The sequence below is a fragment of the Pogoniulus pusillus genome, chromosome 10, assembly GCF_015220805.1.
Source record: "Pogoniulus pusillus isolate bPogPus1 chromosome 10, bPogPus1.pri, whole genome shotgun sequence".
Taxonomy (NCBI): domain Eukaryota; kingdom Metazoa; phylum Chordata; class Aves; order Piciformes; family Lybiidae; genus Pogoniulus; species Pogoniulus pusillus.
Genome location: NC_087273.1, coordinates 6,079,911 through 6,099,594, shown reverse-complemented (window position 1 = coordinate 6,099,594; position 19,684 = coordinate 6,079,911). Strand labels below are relative to the sequence as shown.

General features: G+C 48.0%; 1 protein-coding gene across 5 annotated transcripts in view; it reads right to left on the bottom strand.

Annotated features, from left to right (window-relative positions):
• The window catches only part of ANTXR2 (ANTXR cell adhesion molecule 2), an 88,732-nt gene that overhangs the window by 19,869 nt on the left and 49,179 nt on the right, over positions 1-19,684 (bottom strand). For 3 of the 5 annotated variants that reach the window (XM_064149648.1, XM_064149643.1, XM_064149646.1), the window contains exons 13-16: positions 14,883-14,924; positions 13,883-13,978; positions 9,914-10,081; positions 8,841-8,921 (exon numbers count right to left, since the gene is read on the bottom strand). In XM_064149648.1, the coding sequence (XP_064005718.1) occupies positions 8,841-8,921; positions 9,914-10,081; positions 13,883-13,978; positions 14,883-14,924 (387 nt within the window). Of the gene's footprint in view, positions 1-5,088; positions 5,150-8,840; positions 8,922-9,913; positions 10,082-13,240; positions 13,763-13,882; positions 13,979-14,882; positions 14,925-19,684 lie in introns of those variants that run through there. The other 2 variants (XM_064149644.1, XM_064149647.1) reach the window with 2 other exon arrangements.

The following is a 19,684-nucleotide window of genomic DNA, read 5'->3' as shown; positions in this document are numbered from 1 at the left end:
CCCCAGCTTGGGATGGGCTAATCCAAACTCGTGTCAGGTTAATCCCCAGCTCATGTCACTCCACGTAGTCTGTGGATGAGCAGGCAGGAGCTGAACTGGAGCAGCATGCCAGGAAATGGAAGGGCTTCTTAAAAATGCTTCTGACCCAGACCACTCAAACCTTTCAGAGTCAGAACATAGAATCCCACTTGCTGTTTGAGCCCCAGCTATAATATTTATCTAGCTCACAGAAAATAGCTTTCATTCAGGAAAAATGTTATACTTGGCAGGGACTTAAAAGATGAAAGGGTGTAAAGCTCCAGTCCAAGCTCGACGGCTTTGTGCTGTGTATTGATTTGGTTGACTAGGAGCAGTGCCAGGCAGATGCAATTGGCCTTGATACCCACACAGAGGCCAGCCAAAAATTTCATGGGGGAAGTTGGACAAGAAGGTGTGATGTAGATCTGGAGGCAAAAGGGAGCATAAACTGCATTTCAGCGTGGTAGGTCTGAAAACTTGCAGATGCCTGCACACCAGAAAGGCAAATGCTAGGACTAGGAAGGACTTTCAAGGGGAAAACTGAGGACGTTGTGCTCTGCTCATTAAAGTTCAAGGGACACAAGTCATGACTGACAGGGAGGTTTTGAAGAGCCACATATATACACTAGTCCTTGACAAGTGTTTCAAGGCCAAACTTACTGAAATTTGCTGTTTCTCTCTCTTTTTCTTTCTCTTTGTTTCTCCTCACCAGCGTGCAAGGGATGGTAACTAGCTTAAAAACACCTGGCATGGCTCATTCTTTCCAAGGAACAAAGCCAACAGCAAAAACACCATGAAGGAGCCAGTACTGTGCCATCTTCTCAGTCAGTACCTACATCCATTAGCAGCTTCTTTTGCCCTGCCAGCCACGACAAAGTGCATACCACTGCGCTCTGAAAGCAATGAGATATGAGAAGCTGGATCTAGAATTTGTAGAACTCACAGAATTTTAACTGACAGAATCCTTGCTCCAAGGGAAATGCAGTCTGCTACATCCCTGCTCCTTTGCACACCTTGCTTTTCTTCCTCTTCTGACTGTTATTAGCAGAGAAAAAAGTCTTATTTAGTCGCCATCATAATCTTAACAAGATGCCCTATCAGGCTTGTCAGGATCCATGCCCATCTGCCTGGGGGTACACCTGGTGGCATTACCAGAGGGGACCCATGTCTCCTACTAATGCCCGGCAGACTGGCTGCCAGGCGTGCCCCTGCACAAAGGTCCTGCCCATCAACTGCCCGAGACTCACTCTGGCTGCTGGTGGGCAGAAGCCTTTGTCCACGATGTTAGTGATGAAATTGGTGCCCTGTGGCTAGCTGTGTCATATACTCCAGGTTTAAGACAGCCACACAGAGCTCTCCCATGGTGAGGCCATGCTAGGTGAGGAACTGGACAAGAGTGGAGGAGAGAAGAAAGCAGGCCTGGCATGAGGACGCACCCTAACAGCCCTCTCCAGGCTGAGCAGTTCTTCTCTAGTAGGAGCAGACAGGATTAAGAGATATGCCTGGGTGTGCTGGGCAAGTCCTGCCCCAGAGCCAAGCAACACCCTGTGGTACTCAGCATGTGACCAGTTTCAGTCCTAAATAATCAACTTTCTTCTGGATTCATCCTCTGCTCCCTAAAGATACCCATCCATCATTTTACAAGCATTCCAGATTTTAGCAGGTTTATGTTGCACTGTAATGTACAGTAAAATATCACCCATCCACTTGGGCACAGGCAGATAAAAACGTACTGCTGCAGCCCCTGCTCTTCCCACCTGCCTTCACCCTCTCTGTCAGACTGTAAGAGATTTGTATTTCAGACCACTAAAGAATTTCTGTGGTTTCCAATGGAAAAAAGTGATAAAGACTTTCAAGAAAATCTTACCCTTTTAAATTTGATGAAAGTGGGTCTGGATGGGTAGAGTGATAAAGGCAGAGCAACACTGGGGGAGAAAATCACTACTAGGAAGGGCTCTCAAAAATAGTCACGGCTGTCTCTGAGTGATGCCAAACCCTGGAGTGCAGCTGAAATTATGTCCTCAGAGGGTCACAGTCAACATTTTGGGGCTAAAGGTCATTCAAATTGTTCCTTATCATCTGGTTAAGCTATCCCACAGAGCCTGATGAAGGAAGCCCTTGAGCTTAGCCGAGTGATGCTTCCAGTGATTGATTTTCCTTTAGCATTTGTCCACCACAGCTATCAGAAGGTGCAAAATTAACTTCAGAGTGACTTGGAAGGCAGAGAAGCACCTGCATCCACGCACACTGTGCCGTGCAGCAGCATTAATAACTCCCTTCTTTCTGTGTCACTGAATTAATCTTTTTAAGACTCTCTTTAAGTTACATGAAGGCTCTGACACAAGCCATCAAAAAGCAGCACACGCGGTATTAAAATTAAACGCTAAGGCCGAGGGTGTGCCATTATGTCACACTGCTGAGGGACAAAACTCAAATGTATTGAGACATCCTAATTTATGGAAGGACCCTTAAAGTGTAATGGGCTTTGGCAACGTATGGCACAGACGCTTCTGCTAGGCAGGAGCTTCCCCTTCAGCCATGGCAGGCAAACTGCCTGCCTGCCTTGAAGGCACTGTGTAAAGGTAGTGCAGCTGACCTGTTCAGAAAGGCTGTCTTAGGAACCCCCCTCCCTTTAAGCTGATGATAACCCACTTGTTTAGGTTTAACTCTTTATGGAGCTACTGGAGTTCATAATGGACTCTAACATGCAGAAATTTATTTCAGAGCAAACCCAATTCTGCAGTAGGAGAATGCAGCGAAAAGCTCAGAAGCAGTAACTATAATTTCCACAAGCCCTCCCTCTTGGTTACAGACCCTGAGCCCAGTGAAGGCAAAGGCAAAGTCACTTGTTTCTGTCACCACGTTTTCTTTCTCAGAGCCTCTCTAGTTCCTGATTGGCTGAGTTAACATTTTGCTGTGGGCAGCAGGACAAGACTTAGCAACAGAGATCTTCCACTATCAGAGAGGACTTAGAACAAAAGGCCTCCTCTGCCCTGGCTCCACTTCCATCTGGGGGAATAACCATGTAAAAAAATCCTCTGTAGGAAAGGGAAGGCTGCAGAAGTTTTTAGCACAGTTTGAACCTGCACAACATTCAAACGCCAAGACAGTCCCAGGTTTTGGTTTATATGCTCCAATCTCAACTGAGCGTTTCATCCTGCAGGCAGTAGCTGGGTAAACTTTGCAGCAGCATCACTGGAGTTTATCCCATAGCTACATGGCAGCAGCTATGGAGAGCTGCTCCTCTCCCCGCTCTAGAAGCCTGGCAGTAACTTGTGTGAAGTAAGAAAAGGGACAAAGTGAGGGCCTGAAAGTTCACTCAGCAGAACTGTGAGAGCAAAGTGGAGATGACTCTGAATGGCCAGGGGCACACAGAGACAGGTGCTGCACTTTCTGTCTGCAGATTGGGACATTTCCCACGGGCAGATAATCCAGCTAAAGGGCACATCTCACGGCAATAGATGAACACCATTATCAGCACCTCTCCCGGCAATGGATTAACACAGCCAGAGGTATGCATGGTTCTGCTGCAGGTCGAACCTTTGCCTTCCCCTTTCCATCACCTGTGGCCAAAGCGACGCCTGGGTGCAGGCAGAGGCTCCTGCGGCGATCTGCAGGCACACGCAAGAGCTCTTGCTACAGAATGTATGGCTGTGTAAAGTGTGTGAATGTAAATATCAGATAGGCCATATGTCCCCAACGTCCCAAAAGAGCATCTGATGCTGATATGTAGACAGTGTGTTAAGGACCTTCCTAATTAATAACCCAGATTAAAACCTCTTGGCAATCAATTAAGATTAATGACAGAAGTCATTCTCTATCCCCCTACGCCCGCGTCTCCGGCTGTGAAAACCCTGGGTTGTGAAACTTTAATCCTGTTATCTGCTGCCTTCTTCATCTGCAAAGCTGCAGATTAGCGCAGCAGACATCATGGAGTGTGCAGGAAGCCACCCGGGTAGCTGCCCTACTTTCTGCAGTTAATGGAAGAGGCACTAACCTGGTTAGCAGCACAGGACTAGTTCATCAATCTGCATGCCCAAGACAGCTAAAGCTGTCACATCACTTCTGGAGAGCGGCGACCCAGTGACCCTAGCAGTGTTCTTCTAGCTGCTTCTGGAGGGTGGCTGCTGGCCGTTAGCTGGACTAAGGAGATGCACAGGCTAACAGACCCTGCATGAGGGCTAGCCCCATGCTGAGAGCTCTAAGCCGGGCAGTGGTTAATGCAGGGGTCCTCAAACTACATCCCGCGGGCCAAATACGGCCCCCCCAGGGTCCTCAATCCGGCAGGTATTTACAGAGCCCCCTCGGCCCCCCCTCCGCCGGGGGCTGTGGGGGAAACCAAGCAGCCACTTTCTGCCACTTAATCCGCTCGCCAGCCGCCCAAGCACCCGCCGGGACTGGGCTGGAACCAAACGATAGTCCGGCCCCCGACAGCGCCTGAGAGACAGTGACCGGCTCCCTCTTTAAGAAGTTTGAGGACCCCCGGGTTAATGTGCCGCTGGTCTTACTGCAATCCACACCATAAAAACAGATATCCTGAGGAATCAAGGAAACAAATCTCTGCTTTCCCTTTTGAGTCATGCCCAAAGAGATGAACAGTTATTAACAGCAGCTGCACTGCCAACAAAATGTGTTCTGTTTAGCACAGCTTGGCAGGGGGAAATTGTCATGCTCTTTAGGGTGGTGGAGAAGGTACTGGACAGCTGTAGCAAATCCATACTGCACCCAGCAAAGACTGACATTTCCTTCTAGAGCAGCACCATCTCATGCTGCCAGCACACCCAGCAAAGACTTGTCCTTCCAGACCAGCAGCATCTGCTGCTGCCAGCACAGCACTGGGTACGTGGCATGCTGGGTATGGCCACTGATTGCATTTTGGGAGGTCTGAGCTGCTCCTCTTTCAGACAGCTGTCGGTAAACTAATAAAGGGAGTAGGAATGGTGGCACTTCAGCTTTTCCAAACACAACTGCAGTATGCCATGGCTTCACCAGCCCTGCAGCCTGCTGCTGGCTCACAGGTGGAGCAGCAGTTGCTCTCCAGCCTGGTACTGCCCCCAGAGCCCAGTGCAGGGTCCCTTGGAGCTGCTCTGGAGAGTTTTCTCTGTGGTCACACCAGGTAGAACATCATCACCTTAAAAATGACAAGTAGATGTGTGTCTTTCTGCTATCTGATCACACTCACACTAATTAATTCTGAAGGCATGTTCTAAAAAGAGCATCAGCACTCATCTGCACCAAGGAAGGCAGTGCCAACAGTGCCTGCCTACGCAGGTGGGAACTCTTCTTGTTTCTCCTAGCACCGGAACAAGGGCGCCTTTGAATCATGGCGATGGCTGCTGCCTCCCTGACTGACAGCCAGCACTCAGCTGCTGACAGAACCTCTCTGGCTTGGGCGGGCAGGCTGCAGCCCCGCTCTGACAGCACAAATCTGGGGCACCCACTCGCAGCAAGGCTCCTCTTGGAGGAAGTGCCACTACCTAGAGTTTGCAATGGCAGAATCATCTTTTGGGTCTGCAGCACAAGAAAATTCTACTAATCACATAATTCATAATCAAGCTTCTCTCCCGGCTCTCACTTGCACTTGTTTTGTATACCACAGGTAAGCCCCAAGTAACATCACACAGATGTTTGTGTTTAGCCTGCAGCCGTTGCCACAGAACCATCTTTAAAGCAGGTAAATGCTAACAGGCTTAACATTAAAACCAATTAAAAGTGTCCTCTCTTTATTGGGCTGGTATGTAGCTTTAGAAAAGCTCTGCTACAGAAATTCTTCTAGTATTAGCTAGAATGTTTTTTTCCTTTTTCCACTGCCACATGTTCCCATCCTCACAGAGCAAACTCCCAAGTACAAGTGCCCTAGACTGTTTGTGGGCTTCGAAGCTATGCCTGTTTCTAACTGTGCCCAGGGGGAGACTCTCAGCCGCTACCAGATTACAGGGTCACAGCACTGGAAAGCCCCTGGTGCTAAACAAGCACCAGGACTCTTCTCCCAGGCAACCAGTGGCAGAAGGAGGGGATACGGTCTCAAGCTGTGCCAGGGGAGGTTTAGGCTGGATGTTAGGAAAAAGATCTTCACAGAAAGAGTGATTGGCATTGGAATGGGCTACCCAGGGAGGTGGTGGAGTTCCCATCCCTGGAAGTGTTTAAAAAGAGAATGGATGTAGCACTTGGTGCCATGGTTTAGTTGATTAGATAATGCTGGGTGATACTTGATAATCTTGAAGGTCTTTTCTAACCTGACTGACTCTGTAACTTAAAAGACCAGAACAGGACCTAACGCTGTGCCAGGTTCTGCTCTCCCGCAGCACGGGAGCTCCCTGGAAGGGGTGTTCAGTGCAGGGACAACGGCAGGCGCTCCTCTGCCGTGCCACCGTGCGCTGTCAGCTCTGCTGCCCAGCCTCACGCTGCGGGGTGCAGGGAGCCAGAGCCTCCAGTCAAAGGAGAGGTAACTGCTGTAGCAAAGGAGCCCAGAACTACTGCAGCTCATAACAAACAACAGGGAAGCAAGCAAAAGCAGGAGGCCGAGGGCAGGTAATGCATCATTTATAAATTATCTAGTTAGTGCTGAAAACAAAACGTGGCTTTGAAAACAAAACCTCCTGCTGTGGACTCGAGGATGTTTGATGGGAGCCCTTCAAAAGGGTTCCTGGCTTAATGGAGGCTGTTTATGTGGGGACTCCGATCTGTACCTGCTGTCCCCTGTCACTCCCTGGAAACTTGGCGGCAGATGTTGCAGCGTTAAGTTGTCTCTGAAGTGGCTCTCTGTCCTCATCTCCCCACCACAATAGAGTCAAACTGTATTAGATCTCTTTATTTGTGCCCGAGGCATGTTTGGGAGCGCAGCTGTGTCCACCCCCACTCTACCTTTAGTGTTTCAGCCCCCAGGCGGCAAATGTGAGACCAAAACTGTTCTGCCACTCTCCACCCCAGCTGCTGACAATCCTGCGGCCTCGCTGCGGGCCGGGGACCGCGCTGCGCGCCCAGCAGATGTCGGCGACAACCTGCTAGCTCACACCTGGACAGACCTCCCTAACCTCCTGCATAGCTTGCTGAAAAATTGATGACTCCGAGGACTTCCACCCGCAATCAAAGCTGCTCGGCCCCACTGCCTGCAGCCCCACCCTCAGCACTACCTGGCAACATGGCAGAGGTGGGAGAGAAGGAAGAAAAAGCTCCCTCTGCTTTGATACTTGATGCCCAAATTTCAGTTATTTGATCAAGGGCTTGAATTCAGCAGTGAGTTCTTCTACAAACAGCAACTACCTACCAAGTTCTTAAACAATCAAAGAAAGATGACAAAAACAAACCAGCCACAGCTGCTGCCTCCCTAACAGCGCTGCCTGGATGCGTGGCTTCCTGCTGTACCTCCTTTCACTGCCCTACACCCACCAGGGGATCGCCACTAGCAAGTTATGAACAAGTACAAGGATTCTGCAGTTTGTCCCCCAAGATAGAAAACACTGTGCCAGACAGAAATTGCACTGCTGGGGTGTCACAGGTCACACCTTAACAACTGCTGCTTTAGATTTTACTCATTGGTACAAATTCTGCTCCTCTCCTCAGTGGGGATACTGAAAATGAGTGAACTCCTTCTCTGTGTTTCATAAACCAAGGTGCTGGACAAGGGTCCCAGAAAGGCAGGTGCCTGACCACAATGGCTCAGCAAAGCCTGCCCTGGCAGGCAGTTTTTAGGGGAACTTACCTCCTTTGTGGTCAGAAATCCTCAGAACAGGGCCTGACAGGTTTTCAGCCTGTCCAGACCCCACCACCCTATCGACATTGCACTTACCTGCTGCAGCATAGCATACCCTATATTTGTATGTACAGTTGTTGTTACAGGTAATCCTACTGTGTGACAGACACAGAGGCTAGAATCAGACCCCAGTATGGGACTGTGCTCCCTACTGCCAGCACTGCTCTTTGTCCTTCTGCTTCTTCCAACACTTGGCTTCGTCTTAATTGAAGCTCACCTTTTGTCTTTAGAGCAGTATCAAACTGCATCCCAGATCATCTCAACGCCCACCACCTGTCATTCTCTCAAAGGCAACTTCCTCTCTGTACCCCTCTAATTCTTCAGTGGCATCTTTTGGGCACTGCAGAAACAGCTGCTGCTTTGTGGGAAGGGACAGTCTGATCTGTCATACCCACTGGAGGCAGGTCCCTTGATGATGAATCAGCTCCTGAGATAAATTATGCTAAAGTTTCAAGTAATGCTGTCTTGAGGAGTAGCAGCCAGAAATGCAGAGTCACTGCAGACGGTCCAGATGACACCTCTGCTTCCCAGCCAGAGCAGGCTTTCAGGTGGAGGCCACTTTGTCATGGCCCATGAGTGCACTAGAAGGAAGGACTGTGAGAAATCAGTTTCCTCACCCTTTTTTTCTGTGAAAGCTGCTTTGGCATGGAAGGGCAAAGCTATGTGAAGCAAGTTGCATGGAAGGTATCGGTGGTCACTTCAGTTTGGTGTGGTTTTAGTACTGACTGCCAGACTCTTACAGAGAGCTGGTTCTGACAGATCTGGAGATTCATTAGATAGTTTAGACTGAATGAAGCATGTGCTTTGGGGTTTTGTTTCCCTGCTGAACACACACAGCATGCAGTACCCTTTGCCTCCAGAAGATCTGTGGGTTTGAAACATTTCTGGATTGCTGTGATGTATCTTTCAGTGCTCTCTGTTCCTCAACCCCTTCTTTTTCCTGTTGTGCCATTCTTTAGTGCTGACCATAGAGGGTCAGGGGACGACCAGTGCTCAGCAGCTGCTAGAGCCTGGCTGCAATGTGCCCCCCTTTGCCCCCCCACAGCGGATCCCCGTGCCACACACAGACCTCATCTCCTTGCTGCGGCCGCATCAGCGAGACTCTGTCATACTGCCTGCGCAGCAGCGCCCACAGCGCGTCCAGCCGGCCCTGCGGAGAGCAACGCCATGGGTTAGGGCAGGAACATGAGCCGGCAGAGCATTCGGGGAGACTCACTGGCAGAGCTGTGGTGCTGCTCTGCCCCACCAAGAAGTGCTGGGTCCTGCCAGCGCAGCAGCTGCAGCCCAGCAGTTTCACTTCTCGGCCATCTAGAAGCAGTTTGCTTTATCTGCCAGCACTGGGGGCTGGATTGGCACCTGTCTGGGATTTTTCTTCCCACACAAACCCATCTGGTTCTAGGTGTGACACAGGCAGCTGGTGCTGTGTGGAATGTCCCAGGGGCGGCCAGTGCCTGAGCTGGCCGTGCAGAGCCAGCCCAGCAGCTCCTATGCAGCCACACAGCTGGGTTGCAGTTTCTGCGGGCAATACATCTTCAGGATTTTCTGGTGAACAGAAAGGACTCGGAAGCAGTTGTGAAGACAGAGCAGATGTATCTGTACTCAGGTAGACCTGTGTAACCTCTGCTCTAACATGCTCATAGCAAGGTGTTATGAACCCCAGCTGCCCTTTTCAAGAAGAGCTTGTTGCAGATTTTTCAGGTACCTCTGGAGGATAATGGCTCCATTTTCTGCCCTCAAGTGTTTCACCTGGTTTTCAGACTGTTTGCATTATATTGTTATACAACATTTTGTTTGCTACTGAGTATGTTTAAAACTTAGTATAACAGCTACAAACCCTAAGGTTTTAGGCTTAAATATACCTTGAGATATGCAAATAAAGCCCCCCTAGATTTTTGCGCTCTTATGTCCCTTTTTGGGGCAGTGTAACAGTGTGTCTGGCAGTAATGATGAGGTGCTATACTTAGGGCTAAAAACTGCTCCTGCTGTTCATCCTGAGCAGAGGTTTGCACTGAGAACAGCACATTACACTTAGCTGGGAATACCTGAAGTAGAACCTACAGCCTAGCATGCCGGAGACAGGAGAGGCAGACAAAACCCAGCACCTGGCACCAAACTGTATCGCACTGAAGACTAAATGATTACCTTAATTGGCGTGTACCACTTCTCCTGAATGGCTGGTGAGGTAGGCTTTGGTTTGGGTGGTTTAGGATGAAAAGGTTCTTCTGATTCTTCTGGGAGTTTCACCACAGCATTTTTTGCTTTTTCTAATCTAGCCCCCTCCTCAGTGGATCCTTTATCACCCCAGCGCACCTAGGCAAAGGCAGAGGTCAGACATAAATGCAGGGCAGGCAAAGGACAAGGAAGCTGCTACTAACAGAAGCAGGTGGGAAGGTTTAAATTGGGAATAAATTCTAAGTAGACAAGAGGGGAAGTACTGAGGAAAGCATCCCCTCTTCATTTCCAGTGACAAGCAATGTTAGATACATTTGTAATTGTCTGTCTCTTGGTAGTGAGAAGTCAAGAGAGCTACTTCCAAAAGAGGCTGGTATGCAGAACTCAGGCTCTATAGGAGACAGGAAATTCTCTCTATTAATAATGTAAAAATGTAATTTCCAGAAGCTCTGACTTACCCTGAAATACCAGACCTTAGCCTGGCACCAGTGAAAGCCTGCCTTTCTGCCACCCCAAGCTTCCTAACAAGGCATACTTGCTTTCAACTTCAGTTGAGATAGAAGATAATACTTGAGCAAGGGGTAGCAGAAACTCTCTGAAACCACTCAGGTTTTAGCCAGTTCTGCAGGAATATAAATACTGGAGAGAACTAATGAAGCACAGACCTGCTAGCAGCCTGTGTTTTCTCACTGCCATAAAGTATATAAAATAGATAAAAAGGGTTCAAAGGAAAAGGAAATCTGCATTACTGCTGCTGGTGAAACAAGCACTTATTTGCACTTCCAAGAAAGGTTGCACTTATCATGCTGTAAAGAGGAAATACAAGGAAAAAACCCCTTCCCTCAGAGAGAGATGCCACAGTCAGCTTATTTCATCTTGAAACTGGAAAACACCATGCAGCAGTCTGAGCAAGGCTGTTTGCTTTGCTGTAGGGTACAGAGAAACAAACCTGAGCAAAACTGTCAACTTTATCACCCAAAGAGTGCATCTAAAACCGGCTGGAGTTTGAAAGCTCTTAGGAAAAGTGGTCTGGGTTATTTTCAGTGCAACACTTCCTGTATCATGCTCTGTGCTACAGTCTGGGCTGTAAGGAGGACCTGGTAGACCCAAACCCAGGAAATTCTGACATTACTTCTTGTTTAAATGTGACATGGGTCATGAAACCGTGACTGGGAAACAGCTCTTACTGCAGGGCTCCACCAGTGCTCCTGGGGTTTGCAGGGACCTCCTGGCTGTAGAAGCCAGGCATGAAAAGAGAAGAAACCAAGTAAGAAAAATGAGAGAAGCCTGAGGGACAGAATGAAGAGCAGTGCAGCACACTGCTGGGTAGGTGGATGTCAGTTCTGCCTTGCCACCTGCCAGTTCAGGCACGTGGCAAGCAGGCAGAAAAACAGTGGGATGGAAGAACTCCGCTACAAAGGGGCACAAACCCCTTCTGCTTGCCAGGAAGATACATCCCTGTTCTTCCCTCTGCTATGCAGAGGGAGGGAGAAGAAAGAGATGGGTCTTGCTAGGGGCACAGTACTGTGCTGGTGTAACCATGGTAGAGGAAGGGAGAAGGAAGCAGCCTGGCCACCACTCACAGAACGTGCTGATACAGAGGAGAAGGATGGAGGCCAGCCAGGGTCTAAGCACTTTCAGAAAATTAAATACCCTGGAGGAAATCTTAGTGCATCATCACTGCAACCTCAGTGGAAGGAACAAAAGCAGCAGTGTAGGACAGAGGCTAATTTGGTCTGCAGTGCTGTAACTCACCTTGGCAAAACACAGCCTGGCATTTGTTAGGAGAGCTTGTTTCAAACCTCTCTGCTATGAACTTCACTGTTTGGCTTGCTTAGTGGTTTCCTTTTGTCACTGGGGAATCCTCTCTCTGCAATACTAGAATGGGCTTTCACCTCCAAGGAGGCCCTGCTGAGTCATTAAAATGCATCTGTATCTTTCACAGTGATCAATGGTACTTTTATGGTGGTTTTTATGAGGTTGTTAAAATGTATTTTAAACACTCTTAAAACCATTTAGATGGTGGATTCCTCACTGATAAAATGACCTTCTCCTTCAGGTGAAAGCAACTTCACCCCAAAGAAAACAGAATTTGCAGAGTCTGACAACACAGCTTTGACATAAAAACTCACTGCCTGTACTAGGGGGGAGGTCTAGAAATCATATCACAGATCTTTAAAGCAATGCAAAAGGCAGACCTAGGGAGAGTCAGCAACACTGGTTAAATTGTTCTGGGCTGACAAAGAGGGCTGAAGCTCATGGGAGAAGCAGGAGTGACTGTGTAGGGCAGGAGCAGTAAGCTCATGTGCAGTGCTTCATCCTCTCCTCTTTTCTATGCAAGGAAGCTGCCAGAAGAATCAAGCTGGCAGAAGAATGGCAGAACAGCACAGAGAAAAACAGACAACTGCATTACCACATGAAATGAACACAGAGAACAAATCTAATGACTACTCCAGCAGATCTTTTGATGGTCACAGCACAGAAACAATATTTGACTGTCAGGTAAGGGATAACCTGCCTCTGATGTGCTCACCTCTGTCATCTCATTTAGCCTGAGTTTGGTTTTACTCTATTACTTACTCTGTCCTGGTTCAGCAAGCCAGCAAGGTGCTCCCATGAGGCAGTGAGAGGCAGGAGGCCAGACAGGGCTGTGCCTGCATTTCCAGCCCAGCATTCCCTCAGCCCCACTGTCACAGCTGCCTCAGGACAGCTCCACCTTCAAATGCCTTTGCGGTGCCGAGCCCAACCCCATGTTTGTCACAATTCTCAGGTCCCAGAGAGGGACAGAGAACCTGAGGTCTTTCAGGAGCCCCTGATTGTGATGTTAGCAGTTTTCATTCATTCACATCTTGAGTCCTTAGTCCTGCACAGATGAAAAGGTTTTCTAACCTAAACATGTTCTGCTCCCTTCTCAGAGGAGGAAATGCTGTATTTTGGGCGTGTGCTGAACCCGTGTTTCTTTATGGTACTGATGGGACTTGTGGTGATGAGGGAGCTGGAGGTTTTCTGGTTCATGGTGCAAGATCCCATTTGCAAACTAATGACTGAAACCCTGGAACTCCTCCTGGAGGCTCCTCCTAGCTCCCATTAGAAAAATCCAGGTTTGCAGCTCTTTATGTTGGGCAGGACTTTCTAGTTTGCCTTTGAAAAGCACTGCAGAAGTGTTTTCTTCTTCTAAAACCTCAAGCTCTTCTAAATGAGCAATTCTGAACTACTGAAGGGAAACAAATACAAGCAACACAACTTAAAACCTGCCTGTTCTGCTGCTGCAACTAAAAAGAACTCAAGCAAAGCTGATTCTTAGGCCAGTAGCTTTAGTTTCATCAAGATAAATCAGTGTGGTCCAAGCAGGGATTGTCAGACAGGGACGGTTTTTCTAGACTGAAGCTAAAAACTGCAGAAAACTGCTCTGCAAATTCCATAAAGGCTGACTTGACTATAAAATCTGACATAAGGATGTGCCCATAAGGATGCACATTTCTCATTCCATTTTAATTAACATGATGCTATCATGTCTCTTCAAAGACAGGCCCTGTTGTCGCTGCGCATTCCTGTGGGATCAAGCCTCTCCTCGGCGTCACCATTGTCAGCGCATTTGGCTGGCCCACACTTGGAGGACTTCTGTTTCACTGTCATTTCTTCCAAAACATTCAGAAAAGGCTCTCACTCCCTCTCCCTTTCTCATTAGTTTGATGGAAAGAGCATGTCTTCAAAGCAGCTATTTAAAGTTCCAGTCAAATGGAACTAGTGAAGGCTGTTCTTTGATAGGCAAGGTCACAACTGCTCGATGTGGTAAAACCCTGTGCGAGGCTTGTATCACTGGGGAGGAAGCACACATCACGGCCCTGTTTTCAGCACACTTGCAAAGTCTTTGTCTCCACCACCTGCAGCCTCAGAGAGGTCCTGTTCCAGTCACCTAGCAAGGCCACATATACCAACCTCCATCCTTTTAATTCCTCCAACTCCTCGTCCACCGTAGTAGGAAGCATCCACTGTGGGCCACTTCTTGGAGGGCAACGGCTCTTGTTCTTCCTCCTGTCAATAAATTCCACTAACAGTTACTTCACAAAGATACTTCCCTCTACCCCACTCTAATGTGTCTTCTTGGTCTATTTCATTAGAGTTCAGAAAGATTACATTTTCCTATGTCAGGTGTGAAAGATCACATATTTGGGTTCCCCAAGTGTTTATCCAACAAAGTCTAACCATGTTCAGAACTATTTTTAATGTTTTTAGGGGAACAGCACTGGTGGTGACCACCATTAGGAAAGTCCAAATGGGGACTCTAACTGGGTTCTACTGACAGTCATTTGTTTGTCATTATTCTCCATTCCACTAATAAAAATAAGCAAAACACACACATGCAGGATTTACAGTGCCTTTGCTACAGATGCCTTAAAAAGGGTCAGGGCATCAGCTCTGCTCACTTGGTTTCAGCACAGTGTTCAGATCTGCAGGTGAAGGTTGCACAACCTTTGTCAGACCTGTTCTTGGTTGCCTCAGCTCAATGCAGTGTGCCTGACCACGGACCTAAGGGTCTGACTGCACTTGGGCATGCTCAGATATCTACATCAAGATAGCAGAAGATCCTTTAGTACATTATTGCCCCTAAGAGAGAGAGAAATCTTCTCCTAAGGGTTGTTTGGTGTCTGCGGTGCCAAAGCTGGGAGAAAATGCTGTTTAAGTCACTGATGAATCTTTAGATTGTTACACAAGAGCTACAGTCTTTCTGCTTTTGAAGCAATAACATTCTGCTCTTGTGGAGTAAAGCCCCCTCCACGTTTCTGTGGATTTTTGTGCTGCACTGAGACCATTGAGACAGAAGAGTTTTGGATTTTGGCCACCGTGCTCTCAGCTTAAGCCTTCCTTTGTTCTTTAGCAGCAAGGACAAAGAGCTGGACTGGCAGAGCACTGCCACCATGTCACCCCCATACCGTACCTCTTTTGGAGCTGGTGGAGGTGGAGGGGGATCCTTGATGACCTGGAAGAGCCAAACATATAAAAGCATAAGGAACTGCACTGGGAGCATCCAAAAGCCAACAGAAAATTGGAGGATGGAACTGCTTCCATCTGAGCCCCAACCTGTGCTTACAAACTGGCAACTGCTGTTGCCAGGTCCCTTGGGTATTGATTACCAAGGCCTTCTGGAGATTAACACCATCCGTCTGATGGAGCACAACAGCCTCTGACTGCAGACACTCTCTGGGCAGACGTCTGCCACTGGGCTTCCTGGCCGGATGAGCCTCAGCCATTCTCACTAACAGACAGAGCTGAAACCCTGTGTGCAGGTCATTAGCAGCCTGGGAGGAGAAGCATCCCAAGGTCTCTGTGAGGGCCATGACGCCTGCTTCCTTGTGCCATGCTGCTGCATGATTCTGGCCCCGTGACAAGCATGAGAAGCCTTCTGGTGGCTCAGGCTTCACCTCAAGCTGTCTGGATGGCTTCCGCTGCTCTTACGGCTCAGATCCAATCATTTAAGCGTGCAGCAGCTCAGAGCTGGCTGCCTGCAAGTACAGCCAGCTCCATGTCTGCCTCTGATGCTCCTGCCTGGGGCCTGCCCTCAGGAGAATTTGCTCACATCTCTCTTTCAGCCTCTCCTCACAGCTCCCCTGCTCCCTCTCACACACCTGCACTCAGTCTCAGCGGGTTATCAGTACTGAGGGGAGCCCACAGAGCAATGCAGGGAGGGGAGGCAGGCAGTGACCCTTTTTAACAATTAGAAGTGAATTCACAACCCTTCTTCCACAAGAAAAGCAGATTTGTAAGCTAAAAGGAAGTTCTTTGGTGGCACCACCTCATTTGTTGTGTTGTTGTACAGAAATTACTGTAACATACACCATGAATACAGAGGCTGTTTCTGCTATGCCTTGGTGTCACACAAACAGCCAGACCTGTCCGTGACTGTCCCCTAAATCTCCTATTGCAATTCTGGTACTTAATACCCTGCAATAGCATACTCACTCTGTACTATTAATGACAGCTCTTTCCTTTTCTCTACCACTGCCTATAAATAACATCACTGCACAGATGCATAGCATCCTACAGTTTCCTGCAATAATCTAGAGCTTTTCTTTTTGAGTTATACCTCCAAGCCACAGTCTCATCAAGACAGTTACTGGTTACTGTCTTAAGCTCTGGACTTTCAGCACTGGATACAGGAATTCTATCAAGTAAGAGAAATAACTTATGGCACCTTGGGAAACATTTTCCACAGTGCTTCAGGTGAAGATTCTGAATAATCCATTGAGCAAGCTCAGAGTACTTTGAGTGTATTGGAAAGTCAGCTGTAGATTTTCACCAGACATCTCTTTGCTGCTATGATGCTGCATTCAGGCATTGGAATGGGCTGCCCAGGGAGGTGGTTGAGTCACCAATCCTAGATGTGTTTAAAAGTCATTTGGATGTGGTGCTTGGGGATATGGTTTAGGGTGAACCCTGTAGAGTAGGGATATTGGTTTGACTTAGTGATCCTGAGGGGCTTTTCCAATCTGAATGTAAAATGCCAGAAGTTACTTTTAAATATCTCCAAGTATTTCCAGATACTTTTTTTCTTCCCACACATCAGGAATTCTCAGAATACTTAACAGAAATCAATTACTTAATTAGTGAAACATTCCCAAGAGTCAGATAAGAATTACTGCCTTGACTTTGCAAGGAACATCACCACGAAGCAAATTCTGAGAGATGCTGGGACACCAAGGAAGATTTTCCAAAGCCTGAAGATAGCAATTCTCACTGAAAGCAATTAAAAGACTGGAAACAGTAAAACAGTGCTTTCACTGCATTAAGGGTCACCTTATTGTATTTAATTCCCACTCTTATTTCCCTTTTGCCTGTCTCTAATGATTATCTCAAAAAAAAAAAGTATTCTCTGCCAAGACTGCAAGCTGCATAGGGGAAGAGGATGGGTCTGGGATTTGTATCAGTACACATTAATGGTGTTAGCACTCCACTCTCTGCTTCTGCAGCTCCCAAGCCTTGCAGTCTCTCCCCAGCAAAGAGAGTTTAGCGTAGTGAAGATCTCTGTGATGCACAGCAATGCTAGCTCAGGCCCTAAGCCTGCTGATATTTATGGAATCAAAAAATTTCCCCCCAGGGGATCCAGAAAAAACTCTACTCATCGGGCCTCACTAGGCTGGCAAGAGCCAAAAGTCAATGGTAGTTAGTGTTTGACTCTCTGAGCAAAGGACCCAGTCCTGTGCCAGCTGCTGAGCTCCCTCCAGTTAGAGGGCAAACTTGATTTGAAGCTAAACAATACATTAATTAGCTGCTATTTCTAATAGCTTCAGAAAATGAAACTTGTTTCAAATGTGACAGTGGTGTGAGAAAATAATATGCTTTGAGTAGCAGATCCTCACCCCTGCTGACAGAAGTGGAATGCAAATGCCTGCATCCTTATGTTTCCACAGGCTCCTCGCACTCTCTCTCACACGTGCACACAAGGATTATTCTCAGCCCTATGTGACATTCCAAGTGAAATCAGTGGAAAGCCACCTTTGGAACAGAGAAACTCGAGGCAGCCAGGCAGCTCTGGCAGAGAACAATGCAACTGCAGCCTGAAATTGACCAGCACAATGCTGCACAGTAGCTTCCCCTGAACACCACTCAGATCACATACACAAGACTGTGAGTACTGCTGCTGCCTTATTAACCCCTTGCAGAGATGGATTGTGTCCTAATTTTGTTTATTTTGTTATCATCATCTGCAAGCAAGGCTGCATCTCATTGACTGAGCTGCAAAGAATGAAGACTCCAGTTTGGAGAAGAGCCCATTCCTTCAAAAAAAAACCTAACAAGACAGAGAAAAGTTTGTTGCTTCAGGCAGCAGTCCCTTTGATCTGCTCATTAACACTTCTCAAATGTTCCCGTGATGTGGGCATTAGGAAATGTCAGCACCAAAGCCTGCAGCCAGCTTGACGCGATCATATGTTCTGATGGCGAGGGAAGAGAGAGGGAACTGTCAACAGAGAACTGCTTGGAGAGAAAGGGGTGGAGGGAGGAAGGAAGAGGAGTCCCCCTACCCCAACCTCTACGTGTGCAGGGACCTCCTAGCAAGGAGGGCTGTCCTGGCAAGGATGGAGCGGTGTGCCGGAGCCAGCTGGAGCCGCAGTGCTGGCCTGCAGGCAGCAGAGGTGAGGCTCTGCATGCTGACTCTGTTCTGTCCACAGCACCTTTGGCCCCTCTCTCTCCCCTTCGATTCTGAAGCACGGCATGATTCCAAAGTGTGAGGGCTGCTGCGTTCTTCCTTATCCCTTGGCCCAAGAATCCACATGCTCTGCCCTGCCCGGGAAGCAGACCGACAGAAGGATAGAGGAGGTCCTTCCTGGCCCTGGCATGCTGCCTCTCCTGTTAAGGATACTGTCCCCAAAGCCCGAAACCAGACAGCCAGAAGTGGCAACTACACCTAATGTAAGAACCTGTGCTAGTTTGAAGCTAGCTAGAATGTTTTGGTGAGAAGGATTAGATCGCAGGCTATGAAAGAGAAAAACAATTGTGATGTCTACTTCACTCATAGGCTTACTGAGAGGTGTAAGAACAAGAATCCAAACACTTCTGCTGCTTCTGCTGGGGAGCTCGGAGCTGCCTTTTTTTCTCTCTCCAGCCTCTCTGCCATTTCTCTGATAAGTCCACTTTGCTTCCTAACCCCCTGGCTGAACCTCCATTCTTCCTTGGGACTGGGGTAAGGTTGCGAGGGGTAGGAGAAGGTGGAAGGGCAGTTGGGAGCCCCTCCTGGGGACTCAGGTTTCTGAGAGGGCTGTTGTGTTTCTGTATTACCTTTTACCTTGTATATTCCTGTATATAAATGTATATACTGTAAATATCTGCTTGTGTATTCTGCTAAGCTGTAAATATAATCTTCATTCAAATTTGAGAGCTGGCTGAGTCTAGTCTGGGTGATTTCCAAAGTGGAGGGGGGTGGGTAACACCCAAACCTTCACAGAACCTCTGCAGCAGGAGAGAGGGAAAAGGATGGAGGCACAGTCTAATCATCTGAGGAGAAGGCCATCAGAACAAAAAGAGGAGGCAGTATTTTTAAGAGGTTCAGGGCCAGAGCATGTGAGTTTGGAGTTCAGGCTTGCTGCAGCAAGGAGGCCTAAAAACACCTTTTTAAAGAAACAATCAGCATATTCTTTCACAGGTCACATTTTTCAGTGGGTCCTGTCAGCTTACAGACATCCTGGAATACAGGAACAGCTTGTAAGCAGCCTCCACTTCCCAAGTCCTCAGTTGTCATTGAAATGGATAACTAAACTTCAGTAATTTCAAGACTCTAAGAGTTGAGATGGGATGAGAACAGGTGAAACAGCCTTGCTGAGTGCAAGGATCAGGAAGGATCAGGAGTGCACTCGGACAAAAAGAGATGCAAAGTGTGCAAGGCATTCTTTAGGCAGTAAGGGATTTCCAACTGGAGAGCACAGCATGGAATATAAATACCAGTGTCAGTGGCAGGACTTTTTAAATGGTCCTTGATTTCAAGCCAACATCTGCAGACCATTCTGGCCAACAACTTTCAAGAAGCAGAAAGGCTTTTGTCAGAGATGTCACACTGAGCAGAGCCTGTGAGCAGCACAGCAGTGTGCTGACGCTGGTCCACGCGTGTGCACACCTCAGTCAGCCAGCAGCAGGGCCAGGAGTGCAGCTCACTGCTGAAACTGGTCTCCTCTGCCATTTACTACCCACCACTCATCAGCAGATGGCTTCAGTCACATGTAGCTCTCCTGATACTTAACCTATTTCCTA